This window comes from Etheostoma cragini, chromosome 8 (assembly GCF_013103735.1).
Source record: "Etheostoma cragini isolate CJK2018 chromosome 8, CSU_Ecrag_1.0, whole genome shotgun sequence".
NCBI lineage: Eukaryota > Metazoa > Chordata > Actinopteri > Perciformes > Percidae > Etheostoma > Etheostoma cragini.
In genome coordinates this window covers 9,015,316-9,038,844 of record NC_048414.1, presented here as the reverse complement: position 1 = coordinate 9,038,844, position 23,529 = coordinate 9,015,316, and the positions used below count along the sequence as shown (strand labels likewise).

The 23,529-nt window shown below is 41.7% G+C and overlaps 1 protein-coding gene across 7 annotated transcripts in view; it reads right to left on the bottom strand.

Annotated features, from left to right (window-relative positions):
- Positions 1-1,094: 1,094 nt before the first annotated feature.
- Positions 1,095-23,529, bottom strand: part of grm3 (glutamate receptor, metabotropic 3) — a 39,942-nt gene continuing 17,507 nt past the window's right edge. For 6 of the 7 annotated variants that reach the window (XM_034879126.1, XM_034879127.1, XM_034879130.1 and 3 more), the window contains 9 exons: positions 20,716-20,985; positions 19,655-20,276; positions 10,341-10,583; positions 8,906-9,095; positions 7,062-7,371; positions 6,758-6,951; positions 6,339-6,471; positions 4,074-4,251; positions 1,095-3,050 (listed from right to left, as the gene is read on the bottom strand). In XM_034879126.1, coding sequence (XP_034735017.1) covers positions 2,974-3,050; positions 4,074-4,251; positions 6,339-6,471; positions 6,758-6,951; positions 7,062-7,371; positions 8,906-9,095; positions 10,341-10,583; positions 19,655-20,276; positions 20,716-20,985 — 2,217 coding nt within the window. In that variant the 3' untranslated portion in view covers positions 1,095-2,973. The remainder of the gene's footprint in view (positions 3,051-4,073; positions 4,252-6,338; positions 6,472-6,757; positions 6,952-7,061; positions 7,372-8,905; positions 9,096-10,340; positions 10,584-19,654; positions 20,277-20,715; positions 20,986-23,529) is intronic. The other variant, XM_034879132.1, reaches the window with a different exon arrangement.

The following is a 23,529-nucleotide window of genomic DNA, read 5'->3' as shown; positions in this document are numbered from 1 at the left end:
GGGCACCCAGCTCTGTGTGCTTTAGTTTAATTGTGGGCTACCAATCTGTTGGTCTGGCTTTAGTTGGTCTTGTCTGAGACCGACTCAGCAGCAAGTTTCACACATAGAGTGGAGATGAGGCGGGCACAAGGTGGCAGGGGAAAGGTTGAAGGGGTGAGGTGTTTGGAGTGAGAGAGGGTCAGAGGAAGAATGTGAGACCGTTGTCTGAGACTAGGCCCCTGGACCAAATGAGAGGAGAATCAGGGTTAAGTGCTCTATTTGTGTGGCCATTAAAAGCTGGGAGTAGAGTACTGGGCCTTGCTGAGCCAAATCTCATCAGTCACTGCCAATTTGAATCACAACCAGCAACCCGTTTTCCTCTTTCTATTCCTTTTCTTTCGCCCTCTCCTCACCCCTCCTCCCACCCTCCTCTTCATGCAGACAAATAGACATTCCGGCAGCGGATGTGGCAGTGGTTGTCCATAGCAACCTGCCATGTGGGGTGTATCTTGTGGGAGCAGGACCACTGAGTGAATGGCTAAGCCTTCTGCTAACAAAGACTGAGAATCTCTGAGATGCTTTGAGCTTCCATAGAAGCGCTGTGACTTCTGGGCTGTGGGAGTGCTTTACATAATCCAGCAGCAGCAGCTCCCCTCTGCTCTGCCACATCGCGCTCTCCTCCTGCTCTCTGCACCTAACACACACACCCCAATGTAGGTCGGCTCGTCTTGGCGCATACTCTAAAATTCTTTCAATCTATCATTTAGTGTCATAATCTCAGGGTGCTGTTATGTACGGCTCTGCAAAGGTGTAGACTGGTCAAGAGATGTACGTTTAACAGTTCTGCTTGTACCTATGCAATTAATTTCAACATGGAGAAACTCGTACAGGGAAGCAAATAAGTGATTCTGATCACATATTTTGTTAGAAATATCAAGTATAACAGTCACACTTTATTTTCAACAGCATATTATAGTATGCAACCATTTAAGATAAGTTCATTCATTATTTACTACCATCCTAATAGCAATACATCCGTACATGAGAGGCCACTCATTAAAATTGAATATGATGTATAGTAATAAATTACTCCACTAATTTAGGCTGTTTAAGTTGTTTTTCATAAATAACTGTAATCATGTTTTTTGTCATTTATTTCCCCCCACTACATAACTGTCACACAGCAGAGAGCATGGGATAGTCCCAGCAACAAACAAATAGTTTGATGGGATGTTTTGACAATTGTTATGTATGTTGTGCATTTGAGTTCTACTCTAACATTATTTTGTTAGACGTGCCAGCAGCTGACATTGTGTGCTCTGCTTCCCCTCGTAAGCCTCTCTGGGACCGTCATAGCCAGCTGCTCCACTGTGCCTCTCAACGTCAACACATTTAACACAGACATGTAAACTGCACACTTCAATAAGTGAAAGAGTCAATGACTTCATCTTAATGGTATGTGAACTTTTCTCTACTCCTTCCTTCTTTTATCGGACATGCTAAGCAGAGTGTCTATCAGAAAAAAAATCTATTTTTTTTTTTTTAAATCACATACAAAAAAAAAGAAGAGTGTGTAAAGAAACCAAAGGATTCTTCAGATTCACTGTTTCAACACATCAGGTAAACAATCAATGGCAGAAGGCTTGCTAGGAAATAAAACTGACATTGTGTTGCCCTGAAACATGTTCTCTACACTGGTGTCACATTTATCAAACAAGGATTTGTAAAACTGACCTCTTTTAGACCTCTACCTGGAGCACTATCAAACATACTATAAGGCACATAGCCATATTCAAAACATCACTAAATACTGTATCTATGTGGCATGAAAACATGAGCCACCACTCCCCTGTAGTTGGACAAATTCAACATGTGTTTAGCAAAGCAGACAGTTCGTGTCCTCCATTCGTGTTTGAGTCATTTGAGCACAAATTCATAATTACCAGGTAAGACACCAGTTTATGTTGACAGAACTACCGCAGCACTGTCTGTGTTGACAGTTTTGAAGCAAAATAAATGCATTTGATGTACAATATCTTTTCAACCCTGTCACTAGTTATTATTAGAAACTCATTACAGCAATCATCTAAAGAAATTGGCAATTTGAAAGTGGGAGTGAACATTCTGTTGCCTTAACACATGTCTGGAATTATGGCCGTTAAGATAAAGGGATCCCATGATTAGAAATAGAAAAATGAACATTTGTATCAAAAGCAAACATATTTTTTTCCAGAACAGCTACAATAGGTTCTTAATAAGTATCTAAGACGCAAAGAAAATCAACTAAGGTGTGAATAGATGAACTCTTAAACTGAAAAATGTGAGTTGGGTGGATTTTTGTACATGTCCTTTACAGCCGTCCTTTACCATCCAGTTTATGCTTATGTCCACATTCATTTTAGGGTTACAAGACCGTCATCATTGTGCTGTTTGAACCATCAGTAGTATAATGTACAAATGTACAGATACACAATAGAAATGCATACATAATTGGTTATTACAATGAGACCTACAAAAAAGCAAGAGAGTAAAAAGTCTGTGGGATATTGCAGGTGAGGCAAGCAGAGCCACAAATGTGCATCCAGACTGAGGGACACACGCCCTCCTACCATGATTAAGCGCTTGTCTATTTACACCGCATCATAACAAAGCTATCAAAAACAAAGGCTCCAAAAATTCCTCCTAAAAACTTTTTTTGTTCTTTTGTTTCTCTACTTACAACAATGTTGATTCCATGTATGTACATCCCTAGAAAATAATTTAATTATAGTTACAGACTTTCTACATTTTTTGAAACGATACAGTTCTAGTCCACACGGAAGGTTGTTTGTTTGTTTGTGCTTGTAATTGTGTGTATGTGTACATATGTATATGTGTGTGTTTTTTTAGTGTATACAGTGTGTGAATGAGGTGGGGAATGATGGTTGAGGGGGACAATGTTCATTGGTTGGCTAACAGTCGCTGCGGCAGATTTAATGAGTGGACTGGGTGAGGTCACAGAGAGGAAGTAGTGGAGTCGACAATTTCTCTCCCGTTGCACACGGTTGGGACGGGGTGGGCGCTGACAGAGGCTATAAAACAAGATAGAATGAGAAAGAAAAAGATGATTAGTTTAATTCTTTGACATTAGATATGTGCATATGCAGTAATCGTTCATAAGGTCTTCCTCATTTGATGATTTCTGCTAGCCTGACGTGGTCATACTCGTCTGATACTGCTCCATTGGGCTGTGAATATGGGGCCTGTTTCAACCGAACTAGGAAAGAAAATGCCGCTGCACTCAATTGGATAGACCTACAACCAATCAGAGCAACGGACTATAAGACGTATTTTGAACTTTTGCCAAATCCCTTGGGAAGGACGGAGCTATGAATCAATATCTATTTCTCAAAGTATGCCATTACATTTGACATGAAATCACATTAAAAAAAAGTTACATAAAACATGAAATATTCATGATCGTGATGGAGGTCTAGAAAGAGCATTGCCCTTATAGGCACATAAAAGAAAAATGTCACATACTGTACATGATGCTGGTATGCCATTTGTAAAAACTTAGAATTGCACCCAACCCTTTAATCAATTCTTTTGTGAAGCCAATTAATTACTTTAGTTTTATATATTTTTTTAGGTGCAATGTATGTTACACATGCTGACTATCAGCTGTTGTCACAATACCTTAAACATATTTTAAAGGTTCCAATAGAATAGAAGGGGCCTGCATCTTTGTTGGCCTCTCCTTGTACTCAGCACTGCAGCGCTGTGGATGCTATGACTATAATAACTGTAACTATAACTATGACAACTGATAACAGTGAAGGTAACCTTTGCAGAAACAATTTGGAGACATAGTATTATAACTAACCTGTACAATAGAAACAAGATACAGAAAACTACAGAAAACAAATATATAGATAGTTTATAATTGAATATTATGGATCCCCTATAGCAAAAGTGGAAAGCAGAGCTGTCTGTTGTGCTGAACACTGAATGCTGAAAACACTTATTTAACAGAGGCATAATAACAAAAGAGCAAGAGAGTGCTGCTCTAAATCCCTGTCTCTTTAAAAATGAGGTAACCGCATGAAACCTACCATGAGATGCGTATGTGGTGGCAGCCCCACTGACACTGCAGCGATTGAGGTTAAGCCTGTGGCTGGTTACATTCTTCTGGGGCTGGAACATGATGATATGGACCTTGGGAGCAAACATACAGCCCAGGACCACAAAGCCACTAAGACTGACTGAGATACACATGGTAGTGGTCTGAACCTGCAGAGAGAAAAGGAGGAGACAGTAATTAGTAGCCAGACTTTGATGGATACATCTTGTGGTAATGCAATACAAAAGCAATTGCCATTAGGAGCTAATTTGAGGATGATAATCTGTAATAAGGAACCATTTTTCAAAGGTAATTTTTGAATGAGTATTACAAAGTGCTTAACAGAAAACGCAACAATAATAAATTGGATGGAAAAATGTAAAGCTCCGAAATGGCTAAAGTAATTAACCAATCACTATACGTACACAGAGCCAATGAGGCCTGTAAATTGAGAGTATTAACTGTTAACTGGCAGACTCTGTTACCTTGCAACAGTTCAGAGGATAACAATTACAGGATAGATCAATAAAAGACTTCATCAACAGAGACCACAGAGGCCAGACTTAACATTTTTAAAGCGGTAGCTTTAACTTAATTCTCTGTGGTTTGTTGTATAAGAGGGATACAATCTCAGATTGGTCTGGAAGAGTGTGTTATATATAATGCTTTGACGCTGCCATGTCTTTTTTGTGTCCAACCTTTTGTGGCAGAAAAGTGTAACAGGGTTAAAAACAGCAACTCACAGTAGAATCACTTTACAGCGCATGAGTGATCAACCCTTCAACATCTCCTTTGTGTATGTGTGTGTCAGTGTGTTTCGGTGGATGTGTCTATACTGTATAAGTGGGTGGTTCTGCATGTTGGTGATGTTGTGCCTCTACCTGACTAATCTTAAAGTCAGATTAAGAGGCCAGGGAAATGCTGAGATTTCCAGAGCGAGAGAGAGAGAGAGAGAGAGAGAGAGAGAGAGAGAGAAAGAGAGAGAGAGAGAGAGAGAGATGTTTTTCATAGGGATCAAATGAACAGCCTTGGCATCAGCACTCCTCTCTTATGCCCTTTGATACAGTGCACAGTGTGTGTGTTTGTGTAAGCGTGTGATTAAGATGTGTGTGTGTGTATGTTAAGGTTTGTATGGATCAGGTGAACACTTACTCCCCTTAAATCTGGACAGGTGTCAGCAGTTTGCCAGAGTCTGTTTGTCAGGCAAATACTGCAGAGCAGGGACATTTGCCAACAGGAAAGGAAATTGTTTAAGTTGCCACTACACCTGGGTTGTTACTGTTTTGTGACCAGTGTGCATGTATTTATCACAATGAGGGGCCAAAAAACTGCTCACACAGTTACATTATATTAAGCCCCCCTCTTGTTTGAGGACAAAAAATGTCCCCAGAAGGTGCGGCCTCTAGCTCACCCAGTAAGAGCGCCCCATGTTGTTTGAATCCTGCAGCCCTTTGCTGCGTGTCAACCCCCATCTCTCTCCCCCTTTCATGTCTATCCACTGTCAATAAAATAAAGGGAAAAGCCCCAAAAAATAATTGAAAAAAATGGTCCACAGAAGGTACATTATTAAGGAATATCACAGCCAGCAGACTAACCACAAAAAAGCAGAAGCATGACCTCCAATTAAACGGCTAATTGTCATGTGTGAACTTCATTTTTTGTATGGATTAAACAAACGAGATAGAACATATTAATTAGTAATCTTAAGAGGTGCTGGTGGGTGATTCCGTTATCTTTGGACAAAGCCAGGCTTGCTGCCCCCCCCCCCCCCCCCCCCCCCCCCCTTTTTCCTGTCTTTATGCTAAGCTAAATGAGCTAGCTTCTGGCGTTAGTTTCATATTTAGAGTAAAGACATTAGAGTGGTATCAATCTTCTCATCTAACTCCTGACATGCAAGTGAATGAGAACATTTGCATACATGTTGAATGCCAATTAAGTTTAGGATTACATTTTGTTGGGTTGAGGTTAGTCATATAGCAGTTATGGTCAGGATAAGGGTTACGTAACAGGAAATTGTGTTCTCTTGATCATTTATATTTGTTATAGGTTTTAGGTTTTCTTTATTATTAAAGTGTCTATTTTAGCTAAAACATTGCCAGTTATTTATTGTGTACACTGCTGGACCTGGGTAATGAATTTTGTTCCTTCACGTTTTATTATTTTGAAATGACAATCTGAATCTGACTCTGAAAGTAGGTCAATGAAACTTCCTCCTTAAAGACAGAGTCAAGTATTGTGCGTGTGTTCAAGAAGATACCCTGTAGTCACTGGATGTAACATAGAAGATGGGAAGAAAGGCCAGCCAAATTATACAGGTGGTGTACATGGTGAATCCAATAAACTTGGCCTCGTTGAAGTTCTCGGGGCACTTCCTGGTCTTGAAGGCATACCTAGAGGGAGAGAATCACATTATTGATTAGGCAGACACCATCTAGAGAGGAAACACTAATACATACTTTACTGAAATGATTGTTGCTATGAAAACAAAACTTCTGAAATTGAAAGAAAAACTGATTTGTGATTATTTCTTAATTCATCCCAGCATAATATGTAGTTTTAAATCAGCAAAATGTAATACGTTTTTTTCTCAGTGTGCATAAAAACATAGTGCCCCGGGGTGGAGAACGTACTGTAAATATACTATCATGGCAAAGCAAACCAGTTATCTACACTTACACAGTACACAGGATGACCAGAAGCACGTCATATCCCAGTGACAGCAGCATGCTGGAGTCGCGTACGTTACACTTTAAGATGACAGTCTGTCGTCGCTCCGGCAACGTGAAGCGCCGCGTCCCAGGAACTTCCAGCAGCAGCCAAACTGACACCATCACTAACTGGACAGAGATTAAACTCAGACAGATAAACACCTGAAAAATAAGAGAAAAGAAGAAGGTAAGGTCATCAAGATCTAATTTTGTCTGTCTATGCATCCATCTGCATCAGTCAGATGGATGGACATAATGCTGTAATCACTCACCTGAGAGGACGGGCTAATGAACCGTGGCCTCACTGCACCCGCTCCGTCTTTCACGCCATTGAAAATCCTGGCGATTCTGTTGGTTTTGGTGAGCAGGGCGGAGTAGCAGACAGCGAATGACGTGCCCAGGCCGAGGCGCCGGAGGGCACAGATGGCAGGAGATGGTTTGGCCAAGAAGAGGAAAGTCATGGCGTAGGACATGAAGACTCCCAAGAGGAGGATGTAACATAGCTCTCTTCCTGAAGCTTTCACCAACGGTGTGTGGTTGTGTCGGATAAACACCCAGAACACCAGACCGGTGCACATGAACCTGTGGACAAGAGGGAAGTTATTCAGCAAAACAGACAAGCAGTCACAGGATCAGCTTTTAATATAACACAATATTCCGGTATCACAATAATAATAATAAATAGTATAGGACTATTTAATATTAGTTACAGTTTGTACATGTTAAAGTATGGAAAAGCTTTCTTTATGGAAAAGAAAGGGAAGTTTGGGGTCCCTTGCTGGAGCTGCTGCCCCTGCGACCCGATACCGGATGAGCGGATGAAGATGGATGGATGGATGGAAAAGCACAAATAAATTGACTCTTTGCTAAGCCCCACGCCCTTAGTTACAGTCGTTACACCTGTCAAGTTTTCCATTCACACATGGCTCATATGCAATTGTTTAATGGCAGCAGATTTACCACTAAAATGTCTTAGTTATTTTCTAAACTATGGGTCCTTGATTTCAGACTAAGGTGGGCAAAAGCAGATAACTGCTGAAATAACAACTGGCCGATTTCATCAGCTATGTCTAGCTAGCTAATCAAGCCACTGTTAGTTCCATGAGTTGTTTGAAAAAGCTGAATTTTTAACATTTTCAGTTGACTAGTTTTATCAAGTGAATATACTGTAAATATGACAAGGGAAAATGTGTATGTAGAGGTTCTTGGAGTGTAAAAATCCCAGAATCTATGGCGGTAGAGACAGTTAAACACAAATACAAAAGCTACTACACAAAAGCAAAAGCTACATCACAAATGCATAACCGACAACGGAAGTGATTGTGTTGTTGACAACTGGTTATTGATCAGCTCTCAGCGGCAAATTTCCTTCGATGTGGTGGGTTTGGAAATTGTGTGTGTGGGGGTTGCAGTTAAACAGATGTTTACAGTGAATGCTAATTGTGTTACCTTCAATATGCTGCCTATTACAGTGTTAAGGGCGTAATATGTCATACATACACACATACACGGTCTATGTTTACAGTCATTAACAGTTGGTCTGAATGCAATAAACCCAGAATTTTAACCATGACCTTGCTTCATGCTTACTTCTGGAAAAAAAGAGTAAATAAATAAAAGTCAGACTGTGGACTCTTGTGTTTCCACTTTATTTAAAGGTCCAATGTGTAGGAGTTTCTCCCATCTAGCGTTGAGATCATATATATCGCAATCAACTCTCTCACGCCACGCAGTTCCATGTATATATTACAGCTACGGTAACCTTCACACTTCAAAAAGCGTCTTTTGCTCTTTTCAATATCCTTTTTCTTTCATTGGGTGAAGAAGAAGACTCCTGTTTCTAAAATTTGAATTTTAAATACTTGTAGTCCTCCATGTTTCCTTCTCCAGACTCGCTGGGGCCAAGGAAGCAACGATACCCATTAGCAGATTAGCATCACAAAACACAAAAACACACACACACACACACACACACACACACACACACACACACGCACACGCACACGCACACACACACACACACACACACACAACCACACACACACACACACACACACACACACCCCTTAGGACAAGTCACAAACTGACATCATGTTGATGACCTTTTATCACTCACCCTACACAGGCGATGGTAATTGGACCAATGGCCCAGGCATCCTCCCACATTATATAGTCTTCAGGAAGGTCGTAACAGGCCGTCAGGTCTTCAGTAGGCCACTGGCCAGGAGCACACGGCGAGCAGGTGAACTCATCAGCCAAGTATTCATGAGGCTCGCAGGCTGTACAGATCCAGCAGCAATACTCACCTGGGAAACAAGAATATGAAGGCAAGGCAACTTTATTTGTATAGCACATGTCAGCAACGGTGCAATTCAAAGTGTTTTACATAAAACAATTAAAAAAATAAAAGCAGACATAACACAATAATAAAAGTGCAGCATAAGAAATTAAACATTAGAGAAATCAACAAACATTTAAAAGAAAGGAAACATCAAAAAGAAAGATCTTCAGCCTTGATTTAAAAGAACTGAGAGTCGCGGCGGACTTTAGGTTTTCTGATAGATTGTTCCAGATATGTGAAGCATACTGAATGCTGCTTCCCCCCGTTTAGTTCTGAATCTGGGGACAGAAAGCAGATCTGTCCCAGATGACCTGAGAGGTTCGGGTGGTTTGTAGTGTAGTAGAAGATAAGAAATGTATGTTGGCCCTGAACCGTTTAGTGATTTATAAACTATCAAAAGTATTATGAAATCAATTTTTTGAAGCATAGGAAGCCTGTGTAAAAACTTCAGAACTGAAGTGATGTGATCCACTCTTTTGGTCTTAGTGTGGACTCGAGCAGCAGCGTTCTGAATCAGCTGCAGCTGTCATACTGATGTTTTAGGGAGACCTGTAAAGACACTGTTACACTAGTCAAGTCTATTGAAGATAAAAGCATAGACAAGGTTTTTTCAAATCCCGTTGATACATAAGTCCTTTAACCCTTGAAATATTCTTAAGGTGAAAATAGGCTGACTTTGTAATTGTCTTAATGTGGCTGTTAAAATTCAAGTTGGAGTCCATGACTACACCAAGATTTCTGGCTTTGTCTGTTGTTTTTAACATTGTTGTTTGAAGCTGAGTGCTCACTTTTAATTGTTCCTCTTTTGCTCCAAAACAACCACCTCAGTTTTTTCTTCATTTAATTTAAGAAAGTTCTGGCACAACCAGTCATTAGTTTGTTCAATGCACTTAGTCCATTTTTGAATTGGACTATAATCCCCTGGCGATAACTTTATGTAATATTGTGTGTCATCCACATATGTATGGTCACTTATATTGTTATATTGTTGTTTTCCATAATCTGAGCGAGTGGAAGCATGTAGATGTCAAACAAAAGAGGCCCCAGAATGGAGCCTTGGGGAATTCCGCACATCATATTTTCATGCTCTTATGCATAATTACCTATGATCAGCAGAATGTGACACTCTGAGATTTTTGTAAATGCACTGCTGCTTGGCATGATATGTTACTGTGATAAAAAGTTTTTTTTTGAGTATTCAGTTTCCTACCTGCCTGCATTTTCTTCATCTCATTGCGTTCACAAGGGTCGCTGCACTGCGAGGTGGGCACCACTTCTCTGGGCCAGTGAATCAGATCGTTGCTCAGAGTTAGACTCTCTGCCCAGTCACCTACTGGCACGTAACCGTAACGATCGGCAGAGCGCTGGTAGCTGAAGATGTTGTATCGGCCCACGCCATCCCCTTGGGAATCAAACTTCACTACTGTCTCACTGCCTGGAGGAGAGAAAGGGGCTGCAGGGGGTGAGAGAAGACAAAGAGTGGAAAAGAGAGAGATAAGACAAGTGGAAAGAGGAGATTAAAGCTAAACAATCACAAACAATCATCGCATTGATGTCTCATTGATGCCTCTTAGACACAACAGCGAGGACAGAGACAATAAGCCATGGTCAGTTAAGCCTTCCGAGTCCAAAACAGACAGTGAAGGGCATTACAACGGTGTTTTCATTATTGAAGACCAACCCGTTACCAACGTCTTTGCCAAGAGGCTATAAATGCCTGGTAAGCTCAGTTATGTCTGTGTGCAGCAATGGCCTGCCATTTTTCCCTGAGGTCACATCAGGACAAAAAAACTGCACTAAATTCTGATCTGACAACATTTATTACCAAATGTATCATTAACAAACTGCTCATAAAGTCATATAAACATGAAGGCAGAGGACTGAATCTCTGGGCAGTGCTATAGCTACCCACACATTGATAGAATTAGCCTCTGGGTCTCTCATGTGAGGGAAGTGCACTGCTGAAACTGCCAAATTGGTTTGTATACAAGTTGTTGTGAAAGGATTACCATCTACCCTGAGGATGTGGGAACAGAAGCGATTGAAAAATTGGCAGGATGCTGAAACCACCCAAAAAAAAAAAAAACAAGGAGAAAAGTGGCTATGTACTGGGGAAAAAAGTAACTTCTTGATGTGTTGCAGACAGCGGTGGACCTGACAGTGCTGACACTTGGACGTTCTGACATAGACAAAGTGTACGTCACTCCTACTGTACCACTTCAGTCCTTACAGTGGAGCAATCAACTCTGTGCTGCTGACACACTGTACAGAGCTGAGTGTTGTATGCTGCTGCCTCCCCTGTCAAATGATGATGTGGCTGGGGATAATGCAGCGTACACAGGGTTTATGAAGCATCACTCTTTAACGTTTAACAAGGCTCTCGTTCTTCAGTGCACAGCAACATTGATGATACTGTGCTGTCTTCTCCATATCTCTGTGTCAATGGGTAACTGAAGATTCACGGGCCAAATGCACAGCTTGGGACCACTGGAAGGAATAAAAATAAAGATCGGATATGCTTGTGTGAGGAAGTGCGTACACATATATGCCTGTGGAAGCTCTATTAGGTTTTACTTTACAGTGGGATGGTTAATGTATTGCTCTGAGCGCTGTGGGAGGCTGTGCTGACAGAACCAAAGTTCTGACCCTGTTGTTAGTGGTGTGTGTAGTGCGTGTGTGTGTGTGTGCATGCTACACTGACAAGGGCTAAAGCTGTGCTATTGTTGTGAAGGCTCTGTGTGTTCAGAGAAGAATAGCGTGTCAGATGGCAGCAGAGGGTGTTAGGGTTTATGAAATCCATAAATCACAGAGACAGCACAACGCTCTATCTTTCTCCTCTCTTTGTCACAGGTAATTTTAAGTGTCAAGTCTTCTTTAGATTTTGGGCCTAAATGTTTAGGTGACAGCTAAATTAAAAGGATTTCAATAAGATGGTGATAATATCTTCAGACGAAGAAGAGATATGAATCCATTATATTGCTAGTTGGCAGATAATAAAGTCGGCTAATAACACCGAGCAATAAGACAAGTCAAGCCTCCTCCTCTTAGACACCCATACACACTCACAGAAAAACTTTGCCGCAAGCTATTTATCATAACTGCACCTTATTAGGACCTTAGATGTGCGCTGAAGCCTAATTAGCTGTATGTGGTAATTATGTGTAATACAGACTATAGAGTTAACGGCATTAGCCTACAGACCTATTTGAGGACGTTGTATTGTCCTTGACTTCCCTGTAACAGATCCTATTTGGAAGCAATAGAATCAGAGGACTGGTGATTCCTCCCTATAACCAACACCAGCAACCTTGCTGACGTGACAGAGCAGCTTATCAGGAAAAGTGTGTGAGAGTGCAAGTTAGAGCCGGCGAAGGCCACCAAGACTCCTCGGGGGACTGCAGAGAGCTGAGACAGGCAGCCCAGGTCCTTGGCTGATTGACATCAATCTCTCCCCTCCGCACTGTCCACTGAGTTCAATTTAAAAACCTTAGCAAAAGATTTTTGGTTCTGACTAAACAAGACTAGGGGCCCTATTTTAATGATCTCAGTTCAGGGTGGGAATCGCTTTTGCTAGTTCAACAGGTCTGTGCGCAACGCGCATGGTTGAAAAGGGTTGTACACTTAGTGTCTTAATTACAATAAACCAATCAGAGTGTCATCTCCCATTCACTTTAAAAGCATTTGTACCTTGGTGCATTCCTGTTATGGCAGATTTGCTAAGTAGCTAGAAGAGATTTTCAGGAGAAGAAACTGATCTGCTTATACGTAAAGGGAAAGTGCACAAGCAGATCACATCACAATACTTTTTCACATTTTCCGTTTTTTTTAAATAATATTTTGCATGTGTTTGTGCTTCTGCATGTCACTGTGTGTGTGTAACAAAAATAGTGTGCACTAGCCTAGGCACGTTTTACCAATGCGCTGTTAAAATAACAATGAAATGCTGCGTTACTGACTTTAGACCAGGTTTTCAATGCCACAATATCTTTCCGTTGCCTCAATATAGCAACACGCCAAGAATGCACCTCAACACACCTCCACACCAGCCATGGGCGCACAGATGGGCACAGGTGCAATGGCTATTTAAACGACGTGGGCGCTGGTTGGGAAATTGACAACTGTGTTGGCCTTAAACTTGCAAAGACACTTTGTACTGGGCTGCGGTGGGTCAAGATAGGACTCTAAGTGTCTACAAGCATGTAGCAATTTGAGGCTGTACTTGAGCATGCCAACATGCCCACAATGACATTCTAACATGATGATGTTTAATTTAGCAAGTGTATTGTTTGACATTTTCACCATCTTAGCTTAGCTTGTTAGCATTTTAACATTTGCACAACACAAAGTACAGCTGAGGCTGATGGGAATGTCAATAATTAGTTGGGCATATTGAAAATCTGAAATTATGATTGTGCTAGGTGAACTGAAAAGTTACGGGATCAGGACATTTCATGACAATTTATTCAATAGTTGGCATAAGAGGAAAACTCAGAAGACCACCAAAGTCATTGGCTTCATCCTCTGGGTATAAAGTACTTCTGTACAAAATTTGGTGCCAATCCATTGGGTAGATGTGAAGCTATTTTACAGGACAAGTGAACAATTTGACCTTATGGAGGCAAAAAGCAAATTTCTTCACACAAGTGGTGGGTAGAGCAGCTGAAAGGAAGTTTGTCCCTCAGCCACCTTTCTACAGCGTGTTTCTGTGTGATGTAACTTTGATGAACCGTGAACTGAACCAATTTGATCATTTGAAGAATTGAACATGGTGACTGCTTCCTAACAGCAGCTTATGGGCTTTCTTGCGGTTTATTAACACAACCTCAGCCCTTAAACAGTGATGATTGAGGATTCTGTGTGACCTTGTCCAGACAATACATCCCTCTGGCCCAGTCCAGTCCAGCTGAGACCCACAGCAGGCTCGGCCCTCAGCACTACTCGCAGCTTTATGTGACTTCCCATGCATGCGAGGTGTCACCAACGTCGAAAGGTGGACCATGCCTTCTCTGTGACATTCTCCTCAAATACATGTTATACTCATAATACTTGGTCATGTAGCTGAGGTGCACTAGATACAATGAAAAATTGAGTTTTTATACCCAGCTAAATAAAGTGCCCTTTGCACAGGCCAACTGTGAATATACTGCTGTTCTAAGAGAATTCATAGCATTGTCGACCACAATGCAATTAATCAAACAACTGGAGCCACAGAATGTAAAACAAATAACAGTACAAAAAAAGCAAATAAAGTTAGGTAAGACAAACTACAGTTATTACGCAGCCTTACCAGCTATTAGTGCTGTCAGTTAAACGCGTTATTAACGGCTTTAACGCAAACCCGTTTTAACAGAATCATTTTTTTATCACGAGATTAACGTTTTTTTTATCTGGCAAACTTTGTAGTTTTTCACAAGCTGTCACAACATCTAGTAACGTAAGAAAAACTACAACATCACACCGGATCTAGCTAGACCGGAAACAAAACAACAGGCACGCCACACACTACTCGTAACATTAGGCTCGTTTGAGATGAACTGCGGCTCGCCTGTAAAGTGGACGAGAGCAGGCGGCAGCAGCGGGGGCGGGGACAGAAAGCTGCGGGAAAGTCGGACAGTTTCCAGCCGATTCCAGCCGCCTTTAGGCTGGACAGGAAGTGACAAAAACACTGTGGTGCGATCCCGATTTAATAAAATATAATCAGACCTACATATCAGCTTGTACACTGTCTCCAGTTGTTTTAATTATGAAAGAGTAGCTTGCAAAGCGCTCTACATGCAATCTCTTGCTGATTTTAATGAACAACACACTGTAGATGATCCGTGATCTGACCAGATTTAGTTTCTCTGACTTCTAAACGTCACTATCAGCCACACAACACGTGTTCTGTACAGAATAAGTCTTTAAGTCAGACAATTAGCAATTAAAATCCCTCCGATTCAAAAACTATAAAAAGTTTATATAAATCGTCATCGTGGTTTAAACCAATCAGGTGTTAAATCAGCTGAAAAGCCGGCGTTTCCCAGCATGCTCTGGGTCCGCCTGGCTCTTGCAGTTGGTGAAAAGCAACTCTCGTGAGATTTCCGTTGCCCACGTGTGCATGACGTCAGAGCAAGTCGGGGGCAAGTTGGACAGAAATCTAACCGGCATGCAACGGGCGCCGATCGCTGGTGATCGATTCTGTGCAGATCTGGCTCATCTCGAACGAGCCTATTACTTAGTTAACCGTCAAAATGACCGGCAGCTTGAGGTGCTCTGGCCCCCCTGAGAGTCACCTACAGTGTTCTCGGATAACTGAACCACCAGCTACCGCTGACCTGAAGGAGCACCATGCGGGGCACCAGAGGCGGTGTTGAGGAGGTCTTTTGCGGCTCAACACATCTACTAAATGCCGTTGATACGACCAAGCTTTGACAGAGGTCTGCTCGGCTTTAACAACTAGCAATTGCCACTCTGCAGCACGGAGCTCCTCTTTGAAGTTTGTTTTTATGGGTAGTTACTACAAAGAAGCTTGTCACAGGTATGCTACTTTCAAGAGACCATGGGATGTTGATGTACGTTACACAGCAACAGGTGAAAAGAGAGGCAAGGTTCCACAATAATGTTGAAATTACTTGAACTTTTAGCAAGAAACGAGTGAACTACCCGCATGTGTGAAAACAGCTTTATCTCACGCATCCCTTTTGTTGTCGTTGAATTTATAGCCATAACATTTTGAATAAATAAAAATGTGTGATTAATCGCAATAATTGCGAGTGAACTGTGACATTAATGCGATTAATCGTGATTAAATATTTGAATCATTTGACAGCACAATCAGATACCTCATTTTTTTAGCGTTCCAGCTAACTCGAGAAACACCTTATTATTCTTGGTTAATTAGAAGCGTTGTGAAACAGGCTTTTCATTCAGAAGCTGTGAAATTAATTATGTTCTCGGCCATGTCGGGCTAAAGCGAAGCCCAAGGGGGATTGTGGGTATTAAAAGCAGGGAGAGAGAGGAGGCAAAGGGGCTTGGGAGGAATAAGTAGGAATAAGTAATCTGAAAGTGGAGAGAAAGAGAGAGTGTGTGTGTGTGTGTGTGTGTGTGTGTGTGTGTGTAATAGAGAGAGAAAAAGAAAGAGCAAATCTTTTTTGTGTGAGTGTGTGACTAAAATTTCAAAAGGTGGCTGTTGATTAGTTGTTGGCTAGGGAATATATAATTGTATTTCAAAGCATCAATTCACCTGAATCCCTGAATTAAAACTGATTCGTTCCTGACAGAGTAAACACTGCACATACTGTAGGTCTGTGCACAGATGCACACCTGTTCCAGGTAAAATATTAGGTTGGAACGGCTCTGCATACTAATGGTGTGAACAACCTTTCTTTTCCCTCTTTTTCTTCCTCCAGAAGGATGTTGACCTTACACATCTGTGCCTCAGAGAGACACAAACACACATCCCTGAGCTTTTACAGATATGGACACAGGGATGCGTTCACATGTCACAAACGCACACACAGACAGATCAAATTAGCAATATTTGTTCTCCCCGCAGATTTGGTCGCTTGGGACGGAAGCGCTTCCTGGACCACGGACCAACAGGCCGCAAGGGAACATAGGACAGATAGGGTGGAGAGAAGGAAGTCTATAACAACGGGGGGAGAAATGTATAGGAGGAAACATGCAGCAGCAGAGAGCTGAGGCATGACTGAAAGAAAGGTGGTGAGATAAAGGAGACAAAAGAAATAAACGGCAGGCCAAAAGCAAGAGGTGCTGCAGGGAAAGCTGAGCCGAGAGACAAGATAAGGGCAAAGAAAGGAGGGAAGTGACAAGGGAGAAGAGGGAGAAGAATAAGAGGAAAAAGAGTGGAGATAGCACGAGAGAACAGCAAGAAACTGGTGTGGCGGCAGCAGAGATATAGGTAGACGGAGGAAAGCCTTTAGACGGACGAATCAATAGAGAAAAGGTGAAGGATGGATGAAGGGATGAGCAAAGTGTAGGACTTGAGGAACAGACCGGCATAGAGAGGTGGTGGAGGCAGGAGAGAAACCTTGTGAAGTCTGAGTGGGATGTGCTGTTTTTAAATGTGGAGAAAGAGAGAGTAGGACACGTTCTTGTTGAGAAAGAAAATTGAGATAGAGAAACAGACAGAGTGATGAAGAGTTAGAGAAAGAGAGACAGAAAGACAGAGAGCGACAGATAGTGACAGAGGCAGAGAGAAAGAAAAGAGTGCGAAGAGAAAATGAGCGAGTGAAGGATGTTCTCTTGCATCTAAACGTTGCAGTAAGCTCGCTGCTCAATATGACCCTGAAGGCACACCGCCTCTGCTAACACAGACATATCTAGACATATCACACACAAACACACACACACACAAAAGCGCAGAGAGAAGGGGGAATATCACTACTATTTGAACAGAAGACTGCGTGCATGTGTGTATATACTGATATGGTTGCTGCAGATCGGCGAGGTGGGTGGGTGGGAGTTGAATGATGGCTTTAAGAAGTGTGTGGGTTGGGGGTGTCTACAATTTCATGTTGGTAAAAAACAAGCGTTTCAAGCTGCCTCTTTGTAAAAAAAAAAAAAAAGCAGACTATTTTGCAGCATTTGTGTGTCTTGCGTGTGCGTACATGTGTGTTTTGTGTACAAAGTATTCAGTGAGGCCTCATAAAAATGCACAAATGAGCCCATGTGTCTATTACTGGATGGTAGGGAACAGTTCCCATGATCTACTAGATCACTTCAACAATTGGCAATAGTGTCGGCTTCATTACCATAGCAACTAGCAAGATGAGACTAGATGAAGAGAGCGGCATAAAAACACACTTCTTACCACACAACATACCTCCTCAGTGCACCACATACGCTGTCAGTGTGTATAATGAACACGCATGTGTGTGTGAGAGAAGGAGATGGCAGAGAGATAGAGAGTGCGGAACAGTGTTGGTTTTCGTCTGCGACAGTTCAGACTGAGAGCACTGCGGATGGTGATACTGCAGTATTTATACCCCACATTCAACCTCAACTCACCTCAGCTCCTTTTCTTATATGCTGTAGATGGAAAGATGTATATGTACAGCAGTGTAAGTGCGTCATTCTGGGGATTAACGCTGCAACAGTTCCCCCAGTTTAACTGTACCACTATATTCAACATCCTCATTGATCAGATTCTTTGAATGCATTTTTTTTAACCCATAAAGCTGTTTGCCATGCTGACACCATCTTCACTGAGCTGTAAAGAACCCCAAATCCTTGTACATGCTGTTACTCACTTTGCGGAGTAAAGACATGCGCCTAATGGACAAACATCAGTAGTGAAAAGAAGGGAGGGGGAGTGGTAGAGGGGAATGCAAGGGGGAAAGATGATCAGACATAGAGATGTAGGATAGTCACTGTGGGATTTACACCTTCTCTCTTCTCCAACTTACTCCACACGTTTTTAAACTTGTGTCGATGTGTGATACTGCGTATCTATTCCATCCCTCTCTGCATGCTTCCTATAAGAGAGTGGCTATCATCTGTGCCAACCGGAGGCTGCGACTGCAATCGCCTCGACTGTTTCCTCTCTCTCCTTTCTTCTCTATCTTACTTGCACTCTTTCTCTCGCTTTCCTTCTTTCTGTCTCCCTCCTCTCATGCAGAATCGCTCGAAGTCCTTTGATTTGTAGCAGAAGTGAAGATGGGGAATTTCAAAGAGAATCCTCTTCTTCTGCTGACGCACGCTCTCCCACTCCAGCATTGCCTCAGTGCTCCCTTGTTCCTTCCCTCCTTATCTCTTTTTCTGTCTTACGCCGTTTTACCTTAGCCCAAACTCTCTGTTCTCATTCTATTCTGCCTGTTAGTCTTATCTGTAAGCTTTCTTTTCCCTCCCTCCACATGCCATGCTATTCTTTCGTCCTCTATCCCTCATGCTCTCTCCCCAGCGTCTTGTTGCAAAGCTGCCGTGTTAGCGCTGTTTGTTAGGCTGTTTCGATGTCTGCTCCTGGTCACGGTAGGTGGAGGAATAAGCACCCCTAAACCTGTGTCAGTCCCCGAGACACAGCAGTTTATTTATAACGCTTCCTTTGTACGCCATCTGTCAGTCAAGCCAATCCCCTGTCTCTTCTCTCCTAACTCTACGTGGACTGACAGACAGATAGGCAGCCTGCTTTAGGAGCTATTATAACACACACAATCTCATTAGTTCAAGAGAGAAGAATATGGCTGAAGGATTAACTGCAGCTCCTCAAATTCCTCAAAGCAACTTTGTAGTGTCGTATCAATTACGCATGGGTAATAGGTGTCAATAGCATGGCTGGCTCTGACAATACATAGCAATTAAGCGGATTCGTCTCAGTACGTTTTGTGTTCTGTGGTTTGCCTGCTTTGGCTGAGGAAAAGGACAACATCCCTGAGATGACTCTTAACTAGGCACAGCACTCAAACTCCTGCCTGTTTCTTGCTAGCTTTGCTTCTTTTCTCCACAACTTCCTCTCCAACAATCACTTATTTTCACTCTCCAGCCACCTTGAAAACCTTATCTCTTTACTTGCTCCAGCTCTCTTACCTGTGAAGCTGACATTAAGGATGTAATCCCTGTAGAGTCTGCGCCCATCCAATACCTTCATGCTGTCACACAGCTTGGTGGTGTTGAAGCACAAGCTCCGTTGCATATAATGGAGGGCATGAGCAATGGCGTACACCGCGTTCACCACAAACATGATCTTGGACTCTGGTTCAAAGTTACTCTTGTCCATTGACAAGTCCATGTCACACGGTGGGAGAGATGTATCTCCCAATCCAACACCTCCCTCCCCTCCTCCTGCTCCTACACCTCCCAAGGAACACTGGAACCGCTGCTCCCAGAATTCCCTGTACCAGGGATTACGGTGGTTTTTGACCGGGTTCAGGCTGAGAAAGTAGCGGTTGAATTCTGGCACAGGATTGGCTGCCAGCTCAAGTGTGATGGCTCCTTCTGCAGTTACCTCATTTCCCTTGACAATGCTTTCCTGTGCACCCCAGCCATCGCTGGCCACCCAGATGAAGGAGGTATTAAGCCTGGCAGCAGCGGCCAACAGCTCTCTGGCATCATCGCTGCGCAGAAAAAGGACAGCCACACGTGCATTGGGCTTCTGTAGGAGCTGACGGATCACAGATTCATAGGACTTCTTAGCATTAGTCCGCCCCACCTGGACAGAAAGAGGACATTAATGTTATGACAGATGTAATTTAAATGCTCCTTATACTCTGAAATAGGTTTGTGGCCCCTACTTGTGATTATTTATCACCATCATTCATGAGTAGAAACTCACACCATCATGCACTTCCGTAGCAAATGAGATGATAAGTTCTTGGAGATAAGCTTTCATTTTCTGGTTCACAACTGATAACACCACTGTAATATAAATTCTATGTGTGTGTAAGACAAGATAAGACACAGAGACAAACTTTTATAAGCTCACAAATGTAGCGCCTCATTCATTGTTATTGGTGCAGCTGCGGGCCCTATATCAGTGTGACACTGCTGATTAAAGTTTGGGGTGTTTGGTATCTTGCTTTGAGCAATGGTTGCTTACATTAATGTAGAAATAAACTCATATTCTATTATATTCCTATCCAATGCCTTACCTTCTCTGAAGTGGCGATACAGATGTTCCTCATCCGGGCCTCTTGTTCGAAGGCCTCTATACCAGTTTCACCGTAATCACCCTCCGATGCCACAGTGGACACGTATGTCCAGTTGAAGAACCGGAGGATCTCGGCCATTGCTTTGGCCTGGTAGAAGTCAGGGGGCACCGTACGGGCAAAGTAATCGTAGCGGGTCTTATCACTGAGCTTCGCACTGGTTGAAGCGTAGCTTATCTGGGGAATCTGAAAGAGCCTGAGAAGATTGGCAACCTGTGGGGAGAGACATGGTAAAATGTCAGGCAAAAAAAATCCAAACCTATTCTTGCGGAAATAACAGTTTTTAAGGAGATGTCATTACATTGAGTAATTTTTCAGTCGATTTCTCCAGCTCATTAAGATATAAAAAATATAATTTTAATAATTATTTAGTTTCAGAATAAACACATACATTTTAGTTTGATAAACTATCATCATTATCTGCATGAGAACTTAAAGGATGATTCCCATAATCTTAGTTTAAATTCATTTTAGTCCATTTGATTTCCTGTAGCCTGAGTTGGACTTGAATTGACTGATTGATTTTGATCTCAATTTTGTTTGTTTTGTGTGAATACTAATTTGATATGCAGTGCAACTGAAATTTGAATCAAATCTTAATCTTGAATGTGTCCCATTAACTTCTGATTAATTTATGCAAAGTGATATAAAAATTCTTTTCCATAATCTGCAGTGTTAAGACTGAATGCAGTCAAGCAGCTACTTGCAGTGTTTACAATGCAAATGTTTTGAGAGGTAGGAGCTACAGAGCCAATTAGTGTACAATTAATGTAATGGGGCACTTGAAAGAAGCAGCACACAGAGCAAGAGACTGGGAGGTATGCAGAAGATATGGTAAAGCATCTCAAAAATAAAAACGTGTGTGTGTGTGTGTGTGTGCGTGTTATACAGGATGAAAAACCTCTTCATGAAAAATGTAAAATGTGGATCTCACTAGGAGCCACACTAAGATGCATAGAATGAAACCTTTCTTTGGTATTTGCATATCAGACACTGCTACAAATAATTTGATTTGCTTAAAAGGTGCACCATAAATAGTTTCATAACAGATAGAGTTGATTTCAACATTTATGAACTGATGACAGGATTACATGATCAGTATTGGGTATCCCACATGATAAACTTGTGTTTTTGTTTTTTGGAAGCTTCTGTCTTGAATAAGGCCCGATGGGGCAAAGGAGGACTAAAGAAATAAGTTAATTATCAGCAGTGTCAGTGTCTGTCTGCTTAAGGACTGTCAGGCAGCAGAGAAAATGTACATGTGAATAATGTCAAAACACATCAAATACACTAGTATTAACGGCAATGAAACTGCTCATCCTCAGCTATTCAAATACATGCAGTAACAGCAGGGGTAGCGTTGCTGTGTAAGAAGTTTTATTTTTATTTTTTTTAATTTTCCCTTTGACCGACTGGTTTGTGTTGGATATACTGTATGTGCAGCAAGCTCTACAGTCTACATCCAAGTATTAAACGTTTGATCAAAAATGTCTGGCACGTTGACAAAAACTTGAAAAAACAAAACAAAAAATAATTGGAATCAATATTTCTTTTTTCTTCAAAGGCTAAATTAAAACGAATTTGGAAAGTTGCTGCTTATAGGAATTGCTTAATGCACAATGTGATCATTTGAAGATAAAAAAGCAATACAGCAAGTGATAGGCATGGAGAAACACAAAATAGCACTCAAACGCATGCACGCAAACACACACACACACACACACACACACACACACACACACACACACACATACACACACACACACACATACACACACACACAGAAGTTCAATAAATCACTGAGTCATGCATTAGTGATGGACATCATCTGGGGTCTACTGATATAAAATATTCCCTTTTACTGTTGATTGGGGTTTGGTCATGTTATCTTCATTACAATTTTAGTCACAGATGCCGACACACAATGGAAATATAATTGCTACGCATTCTCAAACGCACAAAGACATGCAAACATACACATTCAAACATGCGCACAAACGCAAATAAACAAACACCATACATAGCATTCTGTTCTCGCTTCAGTTTAATCCTTTTAGAGCGCGTCACTCTGGGCTTTTCTACATTTCATTCACAACTCAGTTGATGAGCGTTTTTGACAACATGTCAGAATCTTATTAGACTAATAAAGTAGAAGATTAAAAAATGCACTCATATACATACAGTGGTGCACAAGAACAGGTCGACAAACACACACATACACACACACACACATGAATGGCTGCTTATAGTACTTCAAGTTGGTTTTATGGTTTTAAGATGGCGGTTGACTTAAATGTCAGGGAAGGTCATGCTGCAAAATGTAACCGCATTACCTGCCACTGAACAATGACAACAGCTAGCTAAGAGGCCTGTCTGTTGGCACATGGAGAGTTTACTCTTAGTGAAATCTGCTCCTTTCCTTTGAGAGAGAGAAGGAAGAGAGTTGTACTGTAGGAATATATAGTTGAACATGAGAGATGAGTAGAGAAAAAAATAAAAGGGAAAGAGGAAAAATTGGTGCAGTGGAGGGCTGCTGTGTGTTTCCTGCTTGGAATGCAAGTCACACACACACACACACACATATACACACACGTGTACGGATCTAGGAGAGGAATGACGCCTGCTATGTAAATGCCCTCAAAACATTGAAGTTTAGTTGTGCATTGTTAAACAAACAAAAAAAGATTCACATTACTTCATTCAGAAGCAACAGACAGCCAAGTAGAGAGATAGAGAGAGAGAGAGAGAGAGAGAGAG